General features: G+C 43.8%; 1 protein-coding gene across 1 annotated transcript; it reads left to right on the forward strand.

Moving 5' to 3' along the window:
* Nucleotides 1-544: 544 nt before the first annotated feature.
* On the forward strand, nucleotides 545-21,516 carry LOC140906277 (aldo-keto reductase family 1 member C3). The gene is made up of 9 exons (XM_073329919.2): nucleotides 545-754; nucleotides 4,863-5,030; nucleotides 6,435-6,551; nucleotides 7,829-7,906; nucleotides 10,682-10,804; nucleotides 17,397-17,506; nucleotides 17,745-17,910; nucleotides 18,867-18,949; nucleotides 21,245-21,516. The coding sequence occupies exons 1-9, from the start codon at nucleotides 668-670 to the stop codon at nucleotides 21,282-21,284; spliced, it is 972 nt and encodes a 323-aa protein (XP_073186020.1). The 5' UTR covers nucleotides 545-667; the 3' UTR covers nucleotides 21,285-21,516.
* Nucleotides 21,517-21,629: the final 113 nt, after the last annotated feature.

Below are 21,629 nucleotides of genomic sequence, written 5' to 3' on the forward strand. Positions count from 1 at the left end.
TCAGAACAACTTCTTTTATCATGGTTCTAGATTATTGGGAAGGAATGAAGGTCTCTTTGTAATGCAGTTATCGAGTCTTGTTACTGGTTTTGTTAAAAACCTTCTCATCTTTATTTCCCTGAGCCAATAGATCAAGGCCACTCAAGTTTGTAATTTATAGGAGCAATTAAACAGTAGGCAATTTTCTTGTACAATTTTCACAGATAATTTAATTTTTATTTGCTTCTTCTGAGTGTAAAAATTTAGTAACATGTGATAAGTGTTCTAAAATGCTTTGTTAAAGGTTATAACAGTTTTCCTAATTATATTTTGCTGGAATGCTTTGCCTCCATTGTAGAGTGACTGTGAATTTGAAGGGAGATCTTTTGTACGCTTTTCTTCTGTGTCACATGGAAGCAATATTAAGTCAATAGAGTTTGAGGAAAGAGACCGATCTTTGAACCTGTTGATAGTGAGTTTTCTGAGAGCTTTGTCATTTTGCATTTATACTTTTTTTCCCTTTATGCCTGCTGCACCAAACTTGGCTACTCTTTTTGGTACACATCATAGAAAAATACAACTAAAATAGAAATTCCTACTGTTTTCTTTCTGAAGCTCTTGCTGGCTCATACAGCAGTGCTGCAAAATTTCAGCATTCAGAATAGAATCGAGGAAATACTGTAAAGAGATGGAATTTGACAAGGACCACTGTATTAGGATGAATGATGGGAACAAAATTCCTGCAGTGGGATTTGGTACCTATTCCCCTGATGCAGTAAGTAAATCTTTCATGGATTTCTTTGTCCTGAACCTGTTGATTAACATTGCTGGGCATGGCTATAACCATTACCTGTAGCACTCCAAAAAGGGCTGCAAGATGAGATCCCTGTATATCTAATTTATAAAACTATTGACAATGTCTGAAAAGTGCTTTGGAGGTTTGAATGAAAGATGATGCCTGTATATAAGTGTAAGAATATCATTCTGTAAGAAATTATTTTTGTTTTTTATTATTTGAGTGAATCTCATGCTGATTCATGACTCCTTGACCTAGCTTTGCCAAAACACCTGATCAATAGCAACCCCAACCACTCACACCTTGAACCCCGACATGCATCTATCAATCCACCAATGTCCTGACCTCCAGCACCCAGTTATGCTAGTCCAGAGTCACTATGTAACTACCTGCGCACCTTTGCCCTGACCTACAGCACTCCCTTTTCCAGTTTTCAGCCCATATGACTCTGCCAATGCATTTTGGTCCCAACTTGAGCTAAATGGAAACCAATTTCCTTTAAAGAGAAGTTAGTTATTTTTAGGTCTTGTAGTACTGCTCACTGAATTACACTGAGGGAAGGAAAATGAGTACATTTCCTTTTTCTCCCTTTTCAGCAGTCCTGCTACTTGCTGATCCCAGTGTGGAGGGGACTGGTCTAGTGGTCAGAGCAGGGGACTTGGAGTCAGAAGATCTGATTTTGCCTCTGAGTCACTTATGTAACCTTCGGGCATCTTACTTGACTCTTTGTGTTTTAGTTTCCCCATTCTCTAAAATGATGATAAATACTTGAATGAACCTTTCTGGGTTAGTTCATAAGGATAAAATTTTCAAAAGCACCTAAGTGACTTAGAAGCCTACATCTCATTGAAAGGCACTTGGAAATGGCACTGCTTTTGAAGATTTTATCCTAAGAGTTTGTAAAATTGCATTGGGCCTCTCGGATGGAAAGTGCTAAAAAGTTATTAAATTCTGTAGTCTTTACGCATTTTTTACTCCTTATTCTTATCCATGACTCCGGGAGAATTAAGCCTGACTAAATACTGTGTTTAAAAAAAAAAAATGTAAGGGTCCCTCTGAAGAGGACAGCTGCGTGTGGCTCTTTTTCCTTCTACCTGGTACGTATAAGCCTTGTGGCACCATGACATGTATATTGTCCTAGGAATAAAGGTGAAGCATAGACATTTTCTGTAGAGCTCAGTGACTCAGCTCTTTCCAGTGAGTCCTACTAATCAGCAGAACTGATACAATCTTTCTTCTCCTCCTCCTCCTCCCAGAAAAGACCACCTCCTAAAATATGACTTTCCTACACACTACAATCTGCGTCAACTGCAGCTGTTCACTCAGGCCTGTTTCTAAGTTATACTAAGGCACTTTAGGACCTCCACTCTAAAGTGGGTGTAATTTAAGGCCCATCACACTGCCAGCAGAGGTGATGCATGGGATTTGAAAACCGCATCCTGCCAGGAGCTGGTGGATTGGAAGCTGGTGGGAGCCGCCTGACCAGCTCGAGCCCTTGAGACTCTGCACTGTGGAAGCCGGCAGCCCTCCCTGCCCGTCTCCCTGAGCCAGGCCACCTATGTACAGCCAGGGGCTCCCCAGGCAGGGAGGGCAGCACAGATCCGAGCTGCATCCCTGATGCGCTCTTGCCTCTCTCCCAAAGGAGCCCGATGATGCAGCACGGAGCCCAGCTGCCATGAGGTACTCCCCAGGATGCTCGCTCACTGCTGCCCTGGTGCTCCTGGCTCTGCTGCTGCTCCTCAGCCCAGAGGCGACACATGGGTCAGTCAGATGCAACCCATCCCCCCCAAAAAAACTTTATATGTTGTGCCCACCCACCATCAAGAGTTACGCATCATCTCTGACCGCCAGAGTGATGTAAAGGGCGTGACATTGCACTCCATGTGTTTTATGGAAATATTCTTATGAGTGTGAATATGATGTAACTGGAATATGCTTTATGCAAAAAAGCTCTTGTAAGGTATCATAACAAAGTTTGTAACACACTGAATATATTCCTCCTATTTGTATGCATGTATCATTCTTGTATCTGAAGCTAGAAATATGAAGTATAACTAAGGTCCTATTGTAATTATGCAAAGTGTGGGGCATTAATAGTGGTTTAGAATCTTGATGGCTCACATTGATCAGAAACTATCAGTTGTAAGTGGCCTTAGTTACTTGAAAACCTTCCTGTGGTACAAGTGGGCCAGCCCATGGGGAATGGAGACAAGGGGTCTTACAGTGGCATGTGACCATGTTACCTGATGATGAAATCCATCTTAAATGTGGTACTTTTCCATTTAGAAGGAGGGGTGGGGACCCAGAGAGACAAAAGATTCCCACCTTGTGCCAAAGCTATAAAAGGGGGTGGAGCAGGACAAAGGGGGACCAGTCATTAGAGAACCCTTGCTTACCACCTGAGATGTCTTCTGAAACTAACAAGGACTCTACCAGGGGAAAGGATTGGGCCCAGACTAGGAAGCAGTCTAGTCTGTAAAAGAAGCTTATTGGAACATCTCTGAGGGTGAGATATTACCTCTAATCTGTTTCTTAACGGATTAGTCTTAGACTTGTGTGTTTTTGCTTTGTTTTGCTTGGTGACTTACTTTGTTCTGTCTGTTATTAGTTGAAACCACTTAAATCCTACTCTTTATACTTAATAAAATGACTTGTTTATTAATAAACCTGGAGTATGTGATTAATAGCTGGGGGAGCAAACAGCTGTGCATATCTCTCTATTGGTGTTATAGACTAACAATTTACACATTTGAGCTGCATAAGCTTTATACAGTGTAAAATGGATTTATTTGGGGTTTGGATCCCACTGAGAGCTGGGTGTCTGGGTGGTGGAGACAAGTAACCTGCTGAGCTGTTTTTAATTAAAGTCTATAGCTTTGGGGGCATGGTCCAGACCCGGGGTCTGTGTTGCAGCAGGGTAGCATGTCTGGCTCAACAAGGCAGGGTTCTGGAGTCCCAGGCTGGCAGGGAAAATGGGCTTAGAGGTAATTTCAGCACATCAGGTGACAGTCCCAAGGGGATCACAAAAGTGCCTTAATGTAATAAGAATGTGGCCCACTTGTATTTATAAGGCCTGATTCTCCTTTCACACTAGGTTTTACACCATTGTAACTTCATTGACTTCAATGAGAGCAGATTTCGGCCCACAGGCTAGATTCTCTTTGATAATGGGAGAGAAATTGTTCAACAAATCCCTAGCTGAAGCTTGAAAAATAAAATTTAAAAAAGGCAAATGGGAAATCAGAAAACTTCTGCCTCTACCAAATTTGGGAACTGGCTTTCTTTGCCTTCTCTAGTACTGCCCAAGAAGTTCATTAGCCCCTCATTTAGGTCTTGCTTATCATATTTTTTCTTTATCACACCTGATTTCTCCACTAGGAAGCATGGCTGTCGTCAGATTTTTTTTAATCATTAATCTCAACAGAGTCAATATGGACATAGCTGTAAGAAAGCTGAGTCATTATCAAGAACCAGCAGGGGTTCATAAAATCATAGTTCTCACCAAGCAGTTCTAATAGCTGCCTTTGTTACAACTACTCATGAAAGGAATGTGGTCCTGTCAAAAAAGAGTTCAAAACCATAATCAGTTTTGGCAAAATCATGAGTTTGACTTACAAATCATGAGATTTTTTTTAAATAGGCAATAGCTCAGCCAGACTGGGGGTTCTAATCCATAGTGAATGTTGATATTAGATTCTTACAGTTCCTGGTCTCGAGGTCCTGTACTAATTGTCCTTTGAATCTTGTAAAAAGGAAAGCTGAAATTATGGGCCTGATTCTCTGTTGCCCTGCATTTTAAGGAGTCATTTACTTCTGTGCACAGTGAGAGCAAAAAAACCTGCTATATCTGAATAGTAGCTTTTTACACCTACATTCCCTTTACTTTGTTGTGGTGTAAATGATAACACAAGCTGCAGGGCAACAGAGGACCTGGCCCAGAGTCCTTGAATTTCCTTTAAGGTAAATTCAAACTTCTAAATGTGCCACTCTACTTTGAAGTGTTTCTGGTGGGCATCAAAGCTCTAAATCACTGGCATAAAATATCCCTAATCCAGAGATATTGACACCATACCTTCTTAACCGGTAGGTTCAAAAAAGTAAATGTGAGGAGGCTACAAAGGTGGCTATTGAAGTTGGCTTCCGCCATATTGATGGAGCCTTTGTATATGGGACTGAGGAGGAGGTTGGGCGAGCCATTCATGAGAAGATTGCAGATGGGACAGTCAAAAGAGAGGACATATTTTACACAGGAAAGGTAGGTGGGTTTTGTTTTAACACAGATATTTTTATTCTACTGCTTCCAGTGCTAATTTTTTTTCTAATTTATGAAGAATGGTGTAACCTACTCAAGGCCAGTATTGAAAAGATTCCCCGGCGGGGGGGGGGGGGGTATTATTCACAGACTTGGGAAATTGCTTTCTATAAAAAGTTACCGGCTCATCTCTACATGTGTGAATGTGAAGCTAAAACGGCTTCTTCATGCCCCTCAAAGTACAGATCACCAGACAGAACATTTTATTTTATTTAGCCACAATGAGCCTTTTTAAGCTTCCTGTGCACAATGGTGACTCTGCTTGATAGACCATTTCTGTTTCTTTTAAAGTGTAGATTTATTTTGAAAAGTGATTGTGTAAAAATGGCACCTTCTTATTCAACCAACCTGCTCCCTGTGTGCATTCACAGTTCTATCTGTGTCTTCAGTGGAAGAAAAATTAAGCTGTCACTCCTTTCAGCTCTACAGAGACAACATGACTAAGGGAGAGTAAGGTGGATTTTATTCCTCCTCAGGTCTCATCAACAAAATTGTTTACTAATTGCCAATCAGTTACACTTCCACAAGACAATTAAAAGGAAGAGATTATCACTGAGCAAGATTTTTAGACATTGGGGTTGCAAAGATGTCACAGAGAGCATAATTAGTTCTCTAGTGTTTTTATTGCTGGAGATGATGAACAAGAAGCGAAGAACCCAGCTTGATCCAGCTTGAGTTTGTGGAACTGTCAGTTGGAAAAGCATCCTTTTACTTGTAAATGGGGCACATTTGTATTGACTGAGAGTCAATATTTAACACCAAACTCTCATTTTTACAGAGTCACTTTTCAGAGCAGAACCACACAGTACGTGAAGAATCCACAGCAAAAAAGGAGAAAGGGCTTCTTGGGGTGGGATTCTTTCCACATTAGAACTGACGTCTTGTTAGAAATGGCATTTGTATGAACTCCCATCTCCTGGTTCCCAGAGACAGACCAGAGTTGTGTACAGGACTCAGTCACGTACCAAGGGACATCTTCCATTCCATTCTTCCAAGGGTCAGCTAGTTAAGTCAGACAACAGAGTGACTCCTAATAGCCAAGGAGAACAAATTTAGCCAAAAAGATTTTAACCTTGAGAGTGGCTTCACACAGGGTTCCTGTACTGATCAAATGCACTTCTGACATCCTGGCTGCATTTCAGCCCCTCACCCTGCTTCTTCAGGAGACATTCACTTCTCACCTTCATGTGCATCTTTGCATGCAACCACCTCACAACACAACCCTTCTGCTAAAAAGGCAAAGCCAATGGCATGTCATGAATAAAACAATTTAGAAAAGTGTTTTTTACAGAAAGAAGAGATGAGAAAACTTCTTCAGAAAAAACAGTTGTTTTTGAATCATTACAGCTTGGGAGTACCTTTCACCGTCCTGAACTTGTCCGAAGCTGCCTGGAACAATCAATGAAGAAACTTAAGTTTGACTATCTTGATCTCTTCATTATCCATACCCCTATGTCTCTAAAGGTAAACAATTCTTTAAAAAATATACACAGGAAAACAAATGTTTGGTAGCATATCCAGAGCAGAGCTGTTTTTTAAAAAAGACCCATAGTCCATCTAGTCGTATGTCCAGCCTACAAAAGTGGCCTATGATGGGTGCTCAAGGGGAAGGCAAAAGACAAAAGAAAAACTAATGCATGAGGCACACTCTATAATGCAAAAAATGTTTTGGGGGGGGAACTCATATTGTGTCTCATTCGCAGTTGATATATAGTAATCATGTAGGTTAACAGTTTTATACTTTTCATTCTTGCTATTAAAACATCATATGCTACCTGGGTTCACACTAGGCCACTGAATATATATATATCTTAGTGCATTGGCAAATTTACAAACTGTCTGGGAAACTCTAAATTCTAATATACACTTAATGATCAAAAGCTAACTAATTACTCTGGAAACTCACCAGTAATCTATAAAACTAATCTGAGGTTACTGTGATTTCTTGTGGGGTTTTTTAATCAGCTATAACCTCTTCAGTTCATTAAGTCAAGCTTCTTTCTCTTTGTCAATGAAGATGTCATTTCATGTGATACCATATCATGATTTATCTGTACTATGTACTATCTGTACTATCTCTAGGCCCTAATTGCTTTCCATTTGCATGCTTTGTTTTCACGGCATATAAACATGATTTCTTATGAAAATAGTGTTTCACCGAGCTAATTAATTTTCCAGTATTAACATTTATTGTCTTACTTACTCAAAATTATTTCTAGGCATCTAGGGTGAAATTTGCTCACGGAATACAAGGTATGCTCTATATTTCAGTTATGTATAGGCCTTTTACTCAAAAGTGGTGTGTAGATCAATTCTGTAGCTCAGTTTGATAATTTACATTGTCTGCTCTTCCTCCAAAGAAGTAGAAAATTCAGTTCAGTTCAAAGTAGTTTTAATTCAGATGATACCGGTTTTGTTCTGGTGCTGCTGGAGTCTTCCATTAGGGACTTAAAAGAAAAGGAATTAATAAGATAAGATAACTCTTAGGTGTTACTGGTCAGGAAATTCTTGGTGACTGGGCAATGATCCAGCTCTCAGTCTCTCATCTAAATGTTTTTGGCTTGTGGGAATCCAAATGGTTTAGATAAAACCATTCTATTATTTTTACCAGCTTTAGAGTTCGACACTTTGCCTCCCCCCCACTCCTCCTGGTTACAACTCCTTCCTTGGCCACAAAATAATTAAAATCCACTTGTGTAAAAAACATCATGACCAAGGGGGATTTTCCTTTTGTTTTTAAGCCTGGGCCAGATTTATCACCAATGGATGAAAACGGAAAACTCATTGTCGATATTGTAGATCTGCGTCAAACTTGGGAGGTGAGTGACATGAATAACACAGTGTTAATTAAGAGCCCATCCAGTTTCCTTAGGCAGCCACTCTGACTGTTACCCAGAGAGTGTTCAGAGTTCTATCTGCTTTTTTGTCGTATGACCTTTTTAGAGGGCTAGGGAGAATGTAATTGTTATGTATGTGGGAGGCTGGGATTGTTAGTACGATATGTTGTTGAACTGCTATTGATAAAATGCAGATTCACATCAGCAAGTAACTGTATACAAACTATGTACAAACGGCACCATCACACTTAACAGGTCTGCCCCTTGTGTGTATTGAGCATCATTGCTTTAGTGACAAAAATAAGCTTGGCTGCTTTTTGCTCCAGTTAGCCCAGCAGCACCAACCAGCGATGCTCCTTCTTGTGAATCATCAACAGGTTTTCTTACTAAAATCAAATCAGTGACACCTGCGTTAAGAAGATGATGTTGCTCAAGTGTCACTGAGGGTATAATCTGAAGATGTTGGGGCTGCAGAGGTGCAATTGAACCGTTCTTATTAGTATTGATGCCCAAGTTGGAAAGAGTCCAGCTTAACTGTCAGGCTTCAGTCAGGTCTGCATACAGTTTTCGTCCGATTTTAACTATTTCGTTTAGGGGTGTGATTTTTTTTTTAAACAAAACAGTTGAATTGGTGCAACCCCTAGAGGGTTTTACCAGTACAGTGGTACCTTGCACTGGGGTATTTTCTTTCCCTAAATTTATGGGAATAAACTATACCACTATAGGCTCCTTTATAGCAGCATGACTGTACCCACTGGGATAGATTATACCTTTCTGGCACACACACACACACCCCGGGGCAAGAAGAGGCATCTCTCTTGTCTCAGACATCCTTTTCTGGACAATTACATTACTATAGTTCTAGTTCCAAGTGCGGAGTATGGCCCCTGCGTACACCTGATAGACAGCCTGTCCCCTTCTAGGGGTATGAAATAGTCCAAATGAAGAAAAGGGCACAGTAATTCTGCAGCCCTCAAAAAAGGCCTTGTCCCTGCAGTCTCACACAGAGTGAAGGTTTACAGTCCCTTGGCAGGAGATCTGGACTACTTGTCCCCTATGTGCCCAAGCAACCAAGGCAAAGTCCCAGGGCTCCAAAAAGAGAAGTATAGAAAAGTCAGTCCTCTACTTCCTCAGAGGCCCCAGGAGGCCAATGTGCTCAAGCAATTTCCCCAGGAGACAACCCCTGCCCTCTGGGGAGCTCTAGCTGGGATCACGCCAGAGTCCTACTCAGACTGAGCCATTATCCTCCCTTTTAAGCACTTGCCGTTCGCCAGGCTTGACAAGCCTCATAGTTGCGGTGGATTGTGTGCAGAGAAGCTCTTTAACCCTTTCTGACTGCTGTGGGAGCTTCCCCATCATACTAGAAGAGGTCTACTACATCAGCATCAGACTGATATACAGTAGTTAAAGCAGCACAATAACTGTGCATAGACCAGACCTTCAATGAGTGTTCAGGGCTGCTAGTTAAGTGAAATATATTTTCAATTGTAAACTGAGCAGATTTGAGGGGGAAATCACTGAGACACAACAAACATGAAACCTCACATGTCATTTTTACAGAATCACTTTACAGATCAGAGCTGCACCTGTTCTGAGGGCAGGGATATTGTCAAAGGCATTGTCAGGGACAGAATTGTAGTCTGGGCTTTCCAGGTGATGTTTTCCAAGGAGGAGGAATGAAATATTCTGCCCTAGAGTCAGCCAAGATGAGGACTCCATGAGATCCCTAATTCTTTAGCTAATGCTCTTCGAGTAGCTCAGCATTGCAGCTTATTAGTGGGCCAGCCAGTCAACACTGAAGAGCTAGGTTCAAAGTCTGCCACGCTTACCCACATTACAAAGTCCACCACTCAGTTAAATATCATTGATGCGTCTATATCAGGAGAGGCCAGAAATGAAATACAAAGGGATATCAGGTCAGAATCGAGGTGCATTGGCAGAGCTTCGGGGGAGGTTAGCATAGCGTATGCTCACATTATCCCTGGTTCTAATTGGTGCTATTGGTTCCTCATTTTCATAAGTACTAACTTAACTCCCTCATTTAAAAAGAGAAAGCTAAAACTTCCCCTGTGATATGTGCCTTCCCTTCAGTGGACTCTAGCAAGCTTTTTCTATTAAATGTAAAAAGTAAACTGAATTTACACTATCTGTTTTCGTACCACGGCTTGTGATCTGAGACTCCAGTCATTTCCTGGTGTATCTCAGACACCACAGTATGGGTACTATCAGTAAATACAGACATTCTAATGGTGACCACTGCACTTGTCCATCTCCTTCAGTATTTCTTGTGTTTCCCCCTTAATTTTCATTCTCCATTTTTTTGTGCTATAAAGCTCTTAAACTGGTGTTCGTAGTCCCATATTTATGTGGTACCCTTATTTCTGTATTGTTCACTAGTAGTGATTGGGTATTGTTATGTCTTTGAGTTCTTTGTGTATGAAGGACAAACTAGAGAGGAAGCTACGGGGAGAGGTGGTGGCCAGATAGTCTACTTTCTACTGGGGGAAAAGATGATTTTATTTCACAGTGGATTGGACAGAGATCTGATGCCTAAGTGAACGGTTGGAAAATAACTGTCTGTCTCTAAATCAGAGTTTCTTTCTAGAACAAATCAAACTTCCCCTACTGTGTAATGTAGTAATATTTTGGTGGAATAATTTTATATTGAGTGGGCCCAGTTGAGGTTAATTTTTCCAGTCTCTCAGAAATTATACTACCAGTAGTGATAATAGAACTGGCCGTTGTTGTTTTCCCCAGGCCATGGAGGCATGTAAAGATGCAGGCTTGGTGAAGTCCATTGGAGTGTCCAACTTCAACCGCAGACAGCTAGAAATGATCCTGAACAAACCAGGGCTCAAGTACAAACCTGTTCTCAACCAGGTAAAATGCTGACCTTTGGGTGGAGACATAAAAGTACTGAGTTAGACACAGGCGGCAAGTTATATGGGCCCGTGGTGTCCATGCTCCAACAATATTCATGAAGGTGGGCCGGCTCCACCAATGTTTGCGCCTCAGGCCCCGCGCTTTGGGGGGCTCCATGGCTTGGCAATGTGGGGCGCTCTCACCTCGGGGGGCAGCTCCCCCGCCTCCCCACAAGAAGCTCCCCCCGTCCCCTGCATCCCTGCATGCTGCAGAGTCTCGGTAGAGGCAGGGTAGCTCCACTTGCTGCTTCCGTCCTCCCTCTCCCTGCAGCACTGACCGGGCTCCCAGAGCTGCCTGGCTGTGCCTCCACAGCAGAGACAGGGAGGGAGCCACAGGCAGCGGCGCTCAGCCCCGGGCAGAAAGAGAGCAGCAGGAATCTGTCACTGTCAGACAGATTTCAGAGTAGCAGCTGTGTTAGTCTGTATCTGTACAAAGAACAGGAGGACTTGTGGCACCTTAGAGACTAACAAATTTATTAGAGCATAAGCTTTCGTGAGCTACAGCCCACTTCATTGTCAGACAGAAACACACAGACACGGTTGTGGGGACAGACAGATGGAACCGGGGGCGGGGGAAAGGAGCAGTGATGGGCACCTGGGGCTGGCATAAAATACAGAGTACAGAGGGGGCTTCCTGGGTGGGGGGGGCTATAGCAACATCCCCCACCCCCCAGAGCAGATCCGGGCCGCAGCTGGCGTTATCGCTCCCCTCCACTCCACAGACACCCACACAACCCTCTGCCCCCCCGAAAACCCCCCACTGGCCCCTGTGCCCCGGTCACCCCTCTCCAGAGAGCCCACCTTTTGTGCCTCCACAGACAGCTCCCCTGCCCACTGCCTCCCCTGCTCCTGAGCTCCCTACCATCTCCCCCTTTGCCTCCCCTCCCCACCCCAGCCCATTGGCTGGGAGGCTCCCAGCCTGTTGGCAACTGCAGCCAATGGGAGCTGCAGCTGAGGCAGGGGGCCTGCTTGCAGATGCAGACCTGCCTGGCTGTGCCTCCACAGCACCAGGAGGGGGAGCCACAGGTGAGCAAGCCCCGGTCGCCGTCATCGCAGGCCCAGCCATTCTCTGGGTATTTAACTTCACTGAGGCAAGTAATTCAATCTACTCTTCCTTTCCAGGCAGTGTGTGGCTTTTCCTGTAAGAAAACTTACAATTTCTTTGCAAAGAAGTCCAGTTATAGTTTTTTCACTTGAGAAGTATATTTTCTGGTGGTTCATAAGCTCATTTATTTTGTTAACTCAGTTTCATAGGCAATTTTAAAAGTCACTTGAATTGTACCTGTTTTTTCACATCAGTCCAAAAATACATGGAAGAAGTGCAGATTTTTATTGCTGTGGGCCAAACCACACTGTGCAGAAATGTAAATGTCAGAGCTAGAAAAGCTCTGCAAGGGTAACAGTCCCTTCAGGAAATTGTCCTCAAATCGCTCATTCTTCTGGGCAGTCCATTCTATTGTTCCCTCCAGTAGCGATAGTGACCAGTATCTCCACCCACAGGGGAGTTGCAGAAGACTGTGTCAACCCTGCAGCGACTCCAGGGCTGGAGCACCCACAGGGAAAAATTAGTTGGTGCTCTGCACCCACCAGCAGCCAAGCTCCCCCTTCCTTACCTCCTTCTCCCCCCACGCCCCAGCACTCTGTGTCCCTGCTCCTTCCCTCTCCCTCCCCCTCCCAGTGCTTCCCCCCCACCCCTGCCACCTAACAGCTGTTTGGCAGCGCTTAAGACTTTCCAGGAGGGAGGGGGAGGAGCGGGGATGCCGCGTGCTCACGGGAGGAGGCAGAGAGGAGGTGGGGCAGGAACTTGGGGGAAGGGGGTGGAATGCAGTGGGGACTTTGGGGAATGGTTGGAATGGGGACGGGGCGAGGGGGGTGCAGGGGCAGGGCTGGCGTGGGGTCGAGAACCCACTGGGAATAGAGGAAGTTGGTGCCTATGACCCCTTTGGCCTTCCTAGGATTCCCCCTACCATTACTCCCTCTGGATCTTTCCTCGCTCATGAAGTGAAGTCTGTCATTACAGGTTCTTATCTCTGTCATGTATTTAATTGTGATGTATTTATTAAGTGTAAATTAATGCACTATGGGAGTCCCCCTTCAGCCCTCTATATAAATTGATCCCCTTCTTTCAATATGTTTTGCCCATAGGGTTTTCTGCAGCCCTAGGGCAGCCAGCAATAACCGCTGTGCCTTTGCAATGGGGTGAGGGAAGGGGACCATGGGTTCCCTATTTATGTGATTTGCAAGAAGTGTTATAATTACTTGGTACTAAATGTGTTTAAATGATAAAAGTGCCTTGTAAAATTCCAAAGCAAGTTCATTTTCATTTCTCATATAATAATCTCATATACAGTATACACACATTTTTCATTAATTATAGGAGTTGAATTTATTTTTGTTGTTGTTGTTGTTTGTTAGCCAGGTTACTGGTTTTTTTCCCAGTGTGGAAAATTATGTGCTATTTCACGGATTGAATGACATAATTACCACCCCCCACCCCACCCCCCAATGTCAGTCACTAAATCGGATAATATTGTCAAGTGTCTGTCTTGCAACATGGTGGTGTCTACCCCTGCCCCGCACTTCAGGGGGACATGAGTTCCAGGGCAGCCTGGGAGGTCAGCAGGGGGTCTGGCACCAGCAGCTGCAAGTGACCCAGCCCCAGCCCGCTCCGCTCCACCCCGCTGGCTCCCAGTGTTGCTCAGAGATGGAGGTTTGGGGGAAGGGGTGGAATAGGGGTGGGGTAGGAAGAAGCAGGGTGGAGCGGAGCGGGCTGGGGCTGGGTTGCTTGCTGCTGCTGGCGCCAGGCCCCCTACTAGCCCCCCAGTCTGCCCTGGACCATTCTCCCCCTGAAGCGCAGGACCCCGGGCGGTTGCCCCAGTCCATCCTATGAATGGGACAGCTCCCCTTGGGCTCCCCTTGGGCAAAAATTATACAAACCTGGCACCCATGGAGTTAGAAGAAATTCAGAACTTGTAGTCAGTGAAGAGTTTCATTTATGGGGGGAACTAATGCCCAGCCTCTCTTTTAAATCAAAGGGGAAACTTCCTTATTGCTCCACTTCAAGTAGACACAAGCCACAATGGTTAGACCCTGATATTGAACTCCTCAGAATTTGTGGGTGTTGCGACCAGCTGACGTTAAAGACGGGGCCTTAGCAACTATAGATTCAGGTTCGGGTTCTGAAAAAAAAATAGTTCCATGTTGTTTGGAACAAGGGCTTTGTTTGTGACCATCACTGAAATGATGAAAAACTTATGCATATCAAGAAAGAATGAAGTAGAAAATACTGTAAAGGAAACAGTCTCTGAGAGAGGCAGGAGAAAGATAACCACAGCCACCTCCCTGTACATCCAGAGATCCTCATTCCCCTGCTATGGGAATAGACTTTCATAGCAGCAGCCTTTCTCTGCTTGGAATCTGAGAATGTTTTGTTATCAGGTTGTCCAAACTCATACTGTCGTCATCATGAATAGGTCGGAATATGAACAAGAGGCTGCTAGGCAGCTCTCCAACACCACTACCCTCTGATCCCACTGAGGGTTACCAAAAGAAACTACACCATCTCCTCAAGAAACTCCCTGAAAAAGCACAAGAACAAATCCGCACAGACACACCCCTGGAGCCCCAACCTGGGGCATTCTATCTGCTACCCAAGATCCATAAACCTGGAAATCCTGGATGCCCCAGCATCTCAGGCATTGGCACCCTGACAGCAGGATTGTCTGGCGATGTAGACTTCCTCCGCAGGCCCTACACTACCAGCACTCCCAGCTATCTTTGAGACACCACTGACTTCCTGAGGAAACTACAATCCATCGGTGATCTATCTGAAAACACCGTCCTGGCCACTATGGATGTAGAAGCCCTCTACACCAACATTCCACACAAAGATGGACTACAAGCCATCAGGAATAGTATCCCCGATAATGTCACGGCAAACCTGGTGGCTGAACTTTGTGACTTTGTCCTTACCCATAACCCATACATGGGGCAATGTATACCTTCAAATCAGCGGCACTGCTACAGGTACCCGCATGGCCCCACAGTATGCCAACATTTTTATGGCTGACTTAGAACAACACTTCCTCAGCTCTCGTCCCCTAACACCGCTACTCGACTTGCGCTACATTGATGACATCTTCATTATCTGGACCCATGGAAAAGAAGCCCTTGAGGAATTCCACCATGATTTCAACTGTTTCCATCCCACCATCAACCTCAGCCGGGACCAGTTCACACAAGAGATCCACTTCCTGGACACTACGGTGCTAATAAGCGATGGTCACATAAACATCACCCTATACCGGAAACCTACTGACGGCTGTTCCTACCTACATGCCTCCAGCTTTCATCCAGACCACACCACACGATCCATTGTCTACAGCCAAGCTCTACGATACAACCGCATTTGCTCCAACCCCTCAGACAGAGAGACACACCTACAAGATCTCTATCAAGCATTCTTACAACTACAATACCCACCTGCTGAAGTGAAGAAACAGATTGACAGAGCCAGAAGAGTACCCAGAAGTCACCTACTACAGGACAGGCCCAACAAAGAAAATAACAGAACGCCACTAGCCATTACTTTCAGCCCCCAACTAAAACCTCTCCAACGCATCATCAAGGATCTACAACCTATCCTGAAGGACGACCCATCACTCTCACAGATCTTGGGAGACAGGCCAGTCCTTGCTTACAGACAGCCCCCCAACCTGAAGCGAATACTCACCAGCAACCACACACCACACAACAGAACCACTAACCCAGGAACCTATCCTTGCAACAAAGCCCGTTGACAACTGTGTCCACATATCTATTCAGGGGACACCATCATAGGGCCTAATCACATCAGCCACACTATCAGAGGCTCGTTCACCAGCACATCTACCAATGTGATATATCCCATCATGTGCCAGCAATGCCCCTCTGCCATGAACATTGGTCAGACTGGACAGTCTCTACGTAAAAGAATAAATGGATACAAATCAGACGTCAAGAATTATAACATTCAAAAACCAGTCGGAGAACACTTCAGTCTCTCTCGTCACGCGATTACAGACATGAAAGTTGCGATATTACAACAGAAAAACTTCAGAAACAGACTCCAACGAGAGACTGCTGAATTGGAATTAATTTGCAAACTGGATACAATTAACTTAGGCTTGAATAGAGACTGGGAGTGGATGGGTCATTACACAAAGTAAAACTATTTCCCCATGTTTATCCCCTCCCACCCCCACTGTTCCTCAGACGTTCTTGTCAACTGCTGGAAATGGCCCACCTTGATTATGACTACAAAAGGTCCCCCCCACCCACTCTCCGGCTGGTAATAGCTCACCTTAACTGATCACTCTCGTTACAGCGTGTATGGTAACACCCATTGTTTCATGTTCTCTGTGTATATAAATCTTCCCAGTGTATTTTCCACTGAATGCATCCAATGAAGTGAGCTGTAGCTCACGAAAGCTTATGCTCAAATAAATTTGTTACTCTCTAAGGTGCCACAAGTACGCCTTTTCTTTATACTGAGAAATGTGGCTTTCAGGCAGTAGGCTCAGAGGGTGATGATTCAGATGGACTATGTTGTTTTCTTATTCATTTGCCTACCCTTCACATAGATATCCAGGTGTATTCAGTACATGCTGGATAAAGAGAAAGAACTGAATTATATATGATAAGCAAAATAACACAGGATATGCACAGCATACCATAGTCAGCTTTTGAAAGTAATTTTGCCTCTCAACTAATCTTTTTTCAAACTTGGCAAAGAACAAGTTCTGTATGGAGGATACTATATTGGTAGGAGGTAATTTTAAAGTTTTAAATCTAAACTGTTTTAAATTTCATTATTAAAATATACAAGGGAAAAAATGTCTAATCTGGTGAAAAACACAGTTGGACAACTCAAAAATGATTGAACTGTTGTTGTTTGAATTCCTTCCTCCAACCCAAAAATCATTTGTGAGTTGAGACCAAGCATGAGAAATTTGGACCAAGAGACCACTTTCAGGGAAGTTATCAGCCACTGAAAATAAGGGCTTAGAATGAGAGTGCCATCTTGTCCATAACTGGTCCCAGTACAAACCCCTAGAACATCCACTAGTAACACATTCAATCTCTCTCTCCAACTAATGGTCATTGCTTTAATGGCAGTGTTAGTCCAGGTGATGATTTTGATCCATATCCTAGCTATGTAACAATACACAATGGGCCAAAACTAGTATCAAAACAATTTACTGAGGTTTCAGTGGGACTAGACACATAAGTAAGGCAAGCAGGACTTGGTCCTGACTATAAATCCTTATTAAGCCTACCCTCTCACAACATGTCTTGGCTTCTGTCCTTTAGTACATAAACGGATACTTGGGATTTATCAGCTAACCTGCACCCGAGGGTCACTTGCACTGCCAGGCTGTATTGTAATTGAAGATATTTAATATTTTAGTATACTGTGTCGCGTTAACGTAATGTCTGATGTTTCTTTTGTCTGACTGCTGCTGCTCATATGATCTGAAATCTCAATTCTGGGTTGCGGGTTGATTCTGCAGGTTGAATGTCACCCTTACCTCAACCAAAGCAAACTGCTGGCCTTCTGCAAATCCAAGGATATCCTCCTCGAAGCCTATTGTGCTCTGGGCTCACAGAGAGACAAGATGTGGTAAGGAAAGAAACTGGACTGTGCTCCCATGTTTAGAACCTCAATAATGGGTTAGAGGGTACTTTCCCCTCCTTCCATCTTCAAAGTATGTGACATTTATAAAGTTATACAATAAAAATGAGAGCTGGAAATGACCTAGTAGTTTATTTTCAGATTGCACAGGCATTGTCCTCACTAGGTTGAGATGACTGCATTCCTGATCCCCAGAATGCTCCCTGTTTCTCTGTTTCCCTTGTAGGATAGACCAGAGCACCCCAGTTCTGCTGGAGGACCCAGTATTGGGTGCAATTGCCAAAAAATACAAACGAAGCCCCGCTCTAGTAGCCCTGCGCTACCAGCTGCAGCATGGTATCGTGGTCCTCTTCAAGAGCTTTACCAGAAAACGTATTGAAGAAAACTTCCAGGTAAAACAGGAGTGCAGAGAGAAGAGGATGAGGGGGACACCTCCCTATGTGCAGATTTATATGGGATACTATGGAGGATTGAGAACTTTTGTGCCCTTGTACAGTATGGCACTGCAGGATCCTGCCTGAGAACTATCAGACATTGTGTAGCGCAGTTCTCAGGCAGGTTCTCTATTCTTAGAGAAGGCTTTTGCCACTTTAATATTTGAACTGTGTAACTTGGCACCCACTAGAGAACAAATAATAATATGGGGAGAAAAAACCCTGGAGTCCTCCTTGTCTGTCCCAAAGGAAACATTCTGAGGGAGCAATTGATTTGTGGAGCCCTTTTCCAAAATGCTACTCTTGACATCAGGGGAATATAGGCCCCTCTGAGCTTTGGAAAGACAAATGATCTTCCAATAGGAATGTGCTCCTTTCCTGCCTTCAGCCTCTTGCCTAGACCATGGGTCCTCTCCAAACTCTGCTCTGTCCTCCCCTGCCCATTTTAGTCCAGAATCTTAAACATCCCAGGTAAATCAGGGTATAGCATCCCTCGTTCTACTTTCCATATCCAAGGAACAAACCATACAATATGAGACTGACAGATTTATTCTAGATTAAAGGAAAAACAAACCAAGAAAGAACATCTGTGTGAGAGAGCACCGTGTGTATCTCCTCTGTAACATGCCATTTATATCTTAAAATGGCAGCTGCCGCTACAGACAGCAGATTGCTAAAAGTTCAAAGGTGAAATACACAGAAATTAAAATCACAACAGTTACATATCTAGATACCCTTCACCTCTGAAATATATAAAATACAGTGGAAAGAGCAGACCCAGATTAATATACCTATTTCATTTCCTTTTCACTTAACATGGGGCTTGTGCTTCTGTAAATGCACATACATCCCACTATTAGAAGGGCTGTGCCGAGCAGGAATAACCCAATGTTTTATCCTGTCTTCCGTGTCAGGTTTTCGACTTCCAGCTCTCTGAGGAGGACATGAAAACCATTGATGGGCTGAACAAAAACCTTCGCTACTTGAACTTAATACAGTGAGTCACAATACTTTGTATTTTAGAACTCTGTGGAGAGGCAGGAGAAAGGCAGCAGTGGTCACCCCACAAAGAAATAAAGTTTTGTGTTATACTGACCCTCGTGATCACAAAGGATGTACTTAGGATCATAGCTATTAGGACTGGAATGGAGTCATAGACTTTAAGCCCAGAAGGGATGACCAGATTCATAGAATATCAGAGTTGGAAGGGACCACAGGAGGTCATCTAGTCCAACCCCCTGCTCAAAGCAGGGCCAATCCCCAATTTTGCCCCAGAACCCTGAATGGCCCCCTCAAGGATTGAACTCACAACCCTGGGTTTAGCAGGCCAATGCTCAAACCACTGAGCTATCCCTCTCCCCATTTAGTTTGACCTGTATATCGCAGGCTATCAACACCACCCAGTACCCACTTGCTGAACCCAACAACCAAAACCAGACCGAAGCATTACAGCCCACAGGAGACCAGGACACAAGGTGGGTGAGGTAATATCTTTTACTGGACCAACTTCTGTTGATAGAGAAACAAGCTTACACAGAGAGCTCTTCTTCATGTCTGGGAAACTTGTCACAACTAAATATAAGATGGAACAGATTGTTTGGTATAAGTAGTTAACACACATTTCAAGGGGCCATTCAAGGTTACGCCCCTTTAACACCCCTCCATTCAGAGGGGGGAAAGAAAGGAGGGAAAGGCAGCTGGGGGGGTTGTTAGTAGATTATAGATTGTTGTAATAATCTATAAATCCAGAGTCTCTTTTCAGTCCATGATTTTTAGTGACTAGTAAAGTTATGAAGTTAAGCTCCCAGGTTCATATTTTGAAAATGTTGTGCAGGTTTCCTTTGAGGATGAGGACTGATAGGGTGTTTTGTATTATCATTTTCCTGTGTGAGTTCATTTGGGAATTTAGTGATTGTCTGGTTTCACCCATAGAGTTCTTGTTAAGGCATTTAGTGCACTGGATGAGGTTTACCACATGTTGTGATAGGCATGTGTAGGATCCATGGATCTTGAAAGGTGTATAGTGGGGGGAAAGGAGGTTCAGCTCACCAGAAGCAAGCTCCCTACAGACTGGAGCCTATCCCTCTCACCCACAGAAGTTGGTTCAATAGAAAATATTACCTCACCCACCTTTTCTCTCTAATATCCTGTGACCAACAAAACTACAACAAGATTGCACACAGGAGACTAGAAAATTATGTGCCACAGGCAGTGAATAGGAGAGACCGACGTGCACCAGTGCCTGAGGCCCCCACAATGACAGGATTTGGCCCATTATCCCAACACATTCCTAGTAGGTTATCTCGTTTACCCTTGCTCCAGTTTCAAGGCAAAATAACAACTTCCCTTGAATGCCAATGTCATTGTGTCATCATCCTAATGGTTATAAACGTTTCCAATGTTCTGGAAACTCTAGGATCAGTTCAGGGCCCCTCTGGGGCATTTGTTGTGTTCTAGTGGTATCAACATAGGGATCTCCCTGGTGGTGAAGAACCCACAGAGCAAGGTCCTGTGCCATACCGTCCAAGATGTTGGCATAGGGGATTCGCTGAAGGCACTTCTGGGGAGAGAGTGTGGCCAGAGTGCTGCTGTGCTCCAGCAATCCCCAGCTAGGAGAGAGCATTTTAGGAATTAGCCCAAGGATCAGAGAGTTGCAAACTTTTCATTTGTGAATACACCCCTCTCCCCCCCACCTCAGCTCTGCACAGTGCCACAGGGTGCAAGGAGTTCAGTTCTCAGTTGCATCCAAACAACCCTGATCTTTGCAGAAGTGTAGGTCTAGGTTAAACATTCTTTGATCTGGGTGGCCTTTACATCTGCAATGGGCTAAACCAAAACACACCCAAATTTTGGATCCAGATCGGGATCTTAACTATACAGTTTGGGCCTGTCTGTATTTTAAAGACAATTTTTCCCTGCTTCATAAAAGCCCACTATTATTTGTTCTAGCCTCACTGTTTACTGAGAATAATCATCTCTTGTAACAGCATTCTGCCATAGGCAGTCACAGACAGTTATGAGACCATTCTGTCATGTTTTCTCCAAGCTTTATTAAATTCCAGGTGAACACAGGTATTAGTTATAATAGACTGTGCTGTAATGTAAAGTCCTCTAAATAGAGACTATACATTAGAGCACTCACGTGCTGAGGTAGTACAGTGACGGACCTAAAGAAAACCCTAAAATGGATAGATAGCATTCTATGTCTGCTCTTTGAGATTCCTGTGTTTTGCACTCAGATGTCCTAGTAATGCAATTACGTGGGGCTATTTAATAAATATTTTCTTTTTAGACTTGTGGACCACCCTCAGTTTCCATTTAAAGATGAATAATGGAAAGAATACTTTCAATATTCCTGATTTTATTTCACATGTGAGGAATCAGACACACATTTCATCTCCTTGCTCCATTCCAGTGATTAGTCCCAGAGAAGCGCCCTGTTCTGGAAGCCCAGCTTGTGCTGGTGATATCAAGAGATCTATATTGTACATTTAAACAGAAATTCAAAACAACTCGGTCTCTGAATGGAACGGTTCTGGATTGCTAAAGGGGAAACAATAAAGGTGTCTATGTAATGCATTTATTGAGTCTAGTCTCTGTTCTTTGATAATTGTTTCTTTTCTTCATTCTCAGAGCCAACAGACCCAGGCCCCTTAAAAATGCTCTGTGTGAGGTGC

Source organism: Lepidochelys kempii, chromosome 1 (genome assembly GCF_965140285.1).
Source record: "Lepidochelys kempii isolate rLepKem1 chromosome 1, rLepKem1.hap1, whole genome shotgun sequence".
NCBI lineage: Eukaryota > Metazoa > Chordata > Testudines > Cheloniidae > Lepidochelys > Lepidochelys kempii.

Bases quoted from the DNA above. Each gene is read 5' to 3' on its own strand.
- LOC140906277 (XM_073329919.2), top strand. From the start codon at position 668: ATGGAATTTGACAAGGACCACTGTATTAGGATGAATGATGGGAACAAA. The intron at 755-4,862 runs GTAAGTAAATCT...CTTAACCGGTAG, and splicing joins GTACCTATTCCCCTGATGCA to GTTCAAAAAAGTAAATGTGA. The intron at 5,031-6,434 runs GTAGGTGGGTTT...GAATCATTACAG, and splicing joins ACATATTTTACACAGGAAAG to CTTGGGAGTACCTTTCACCG.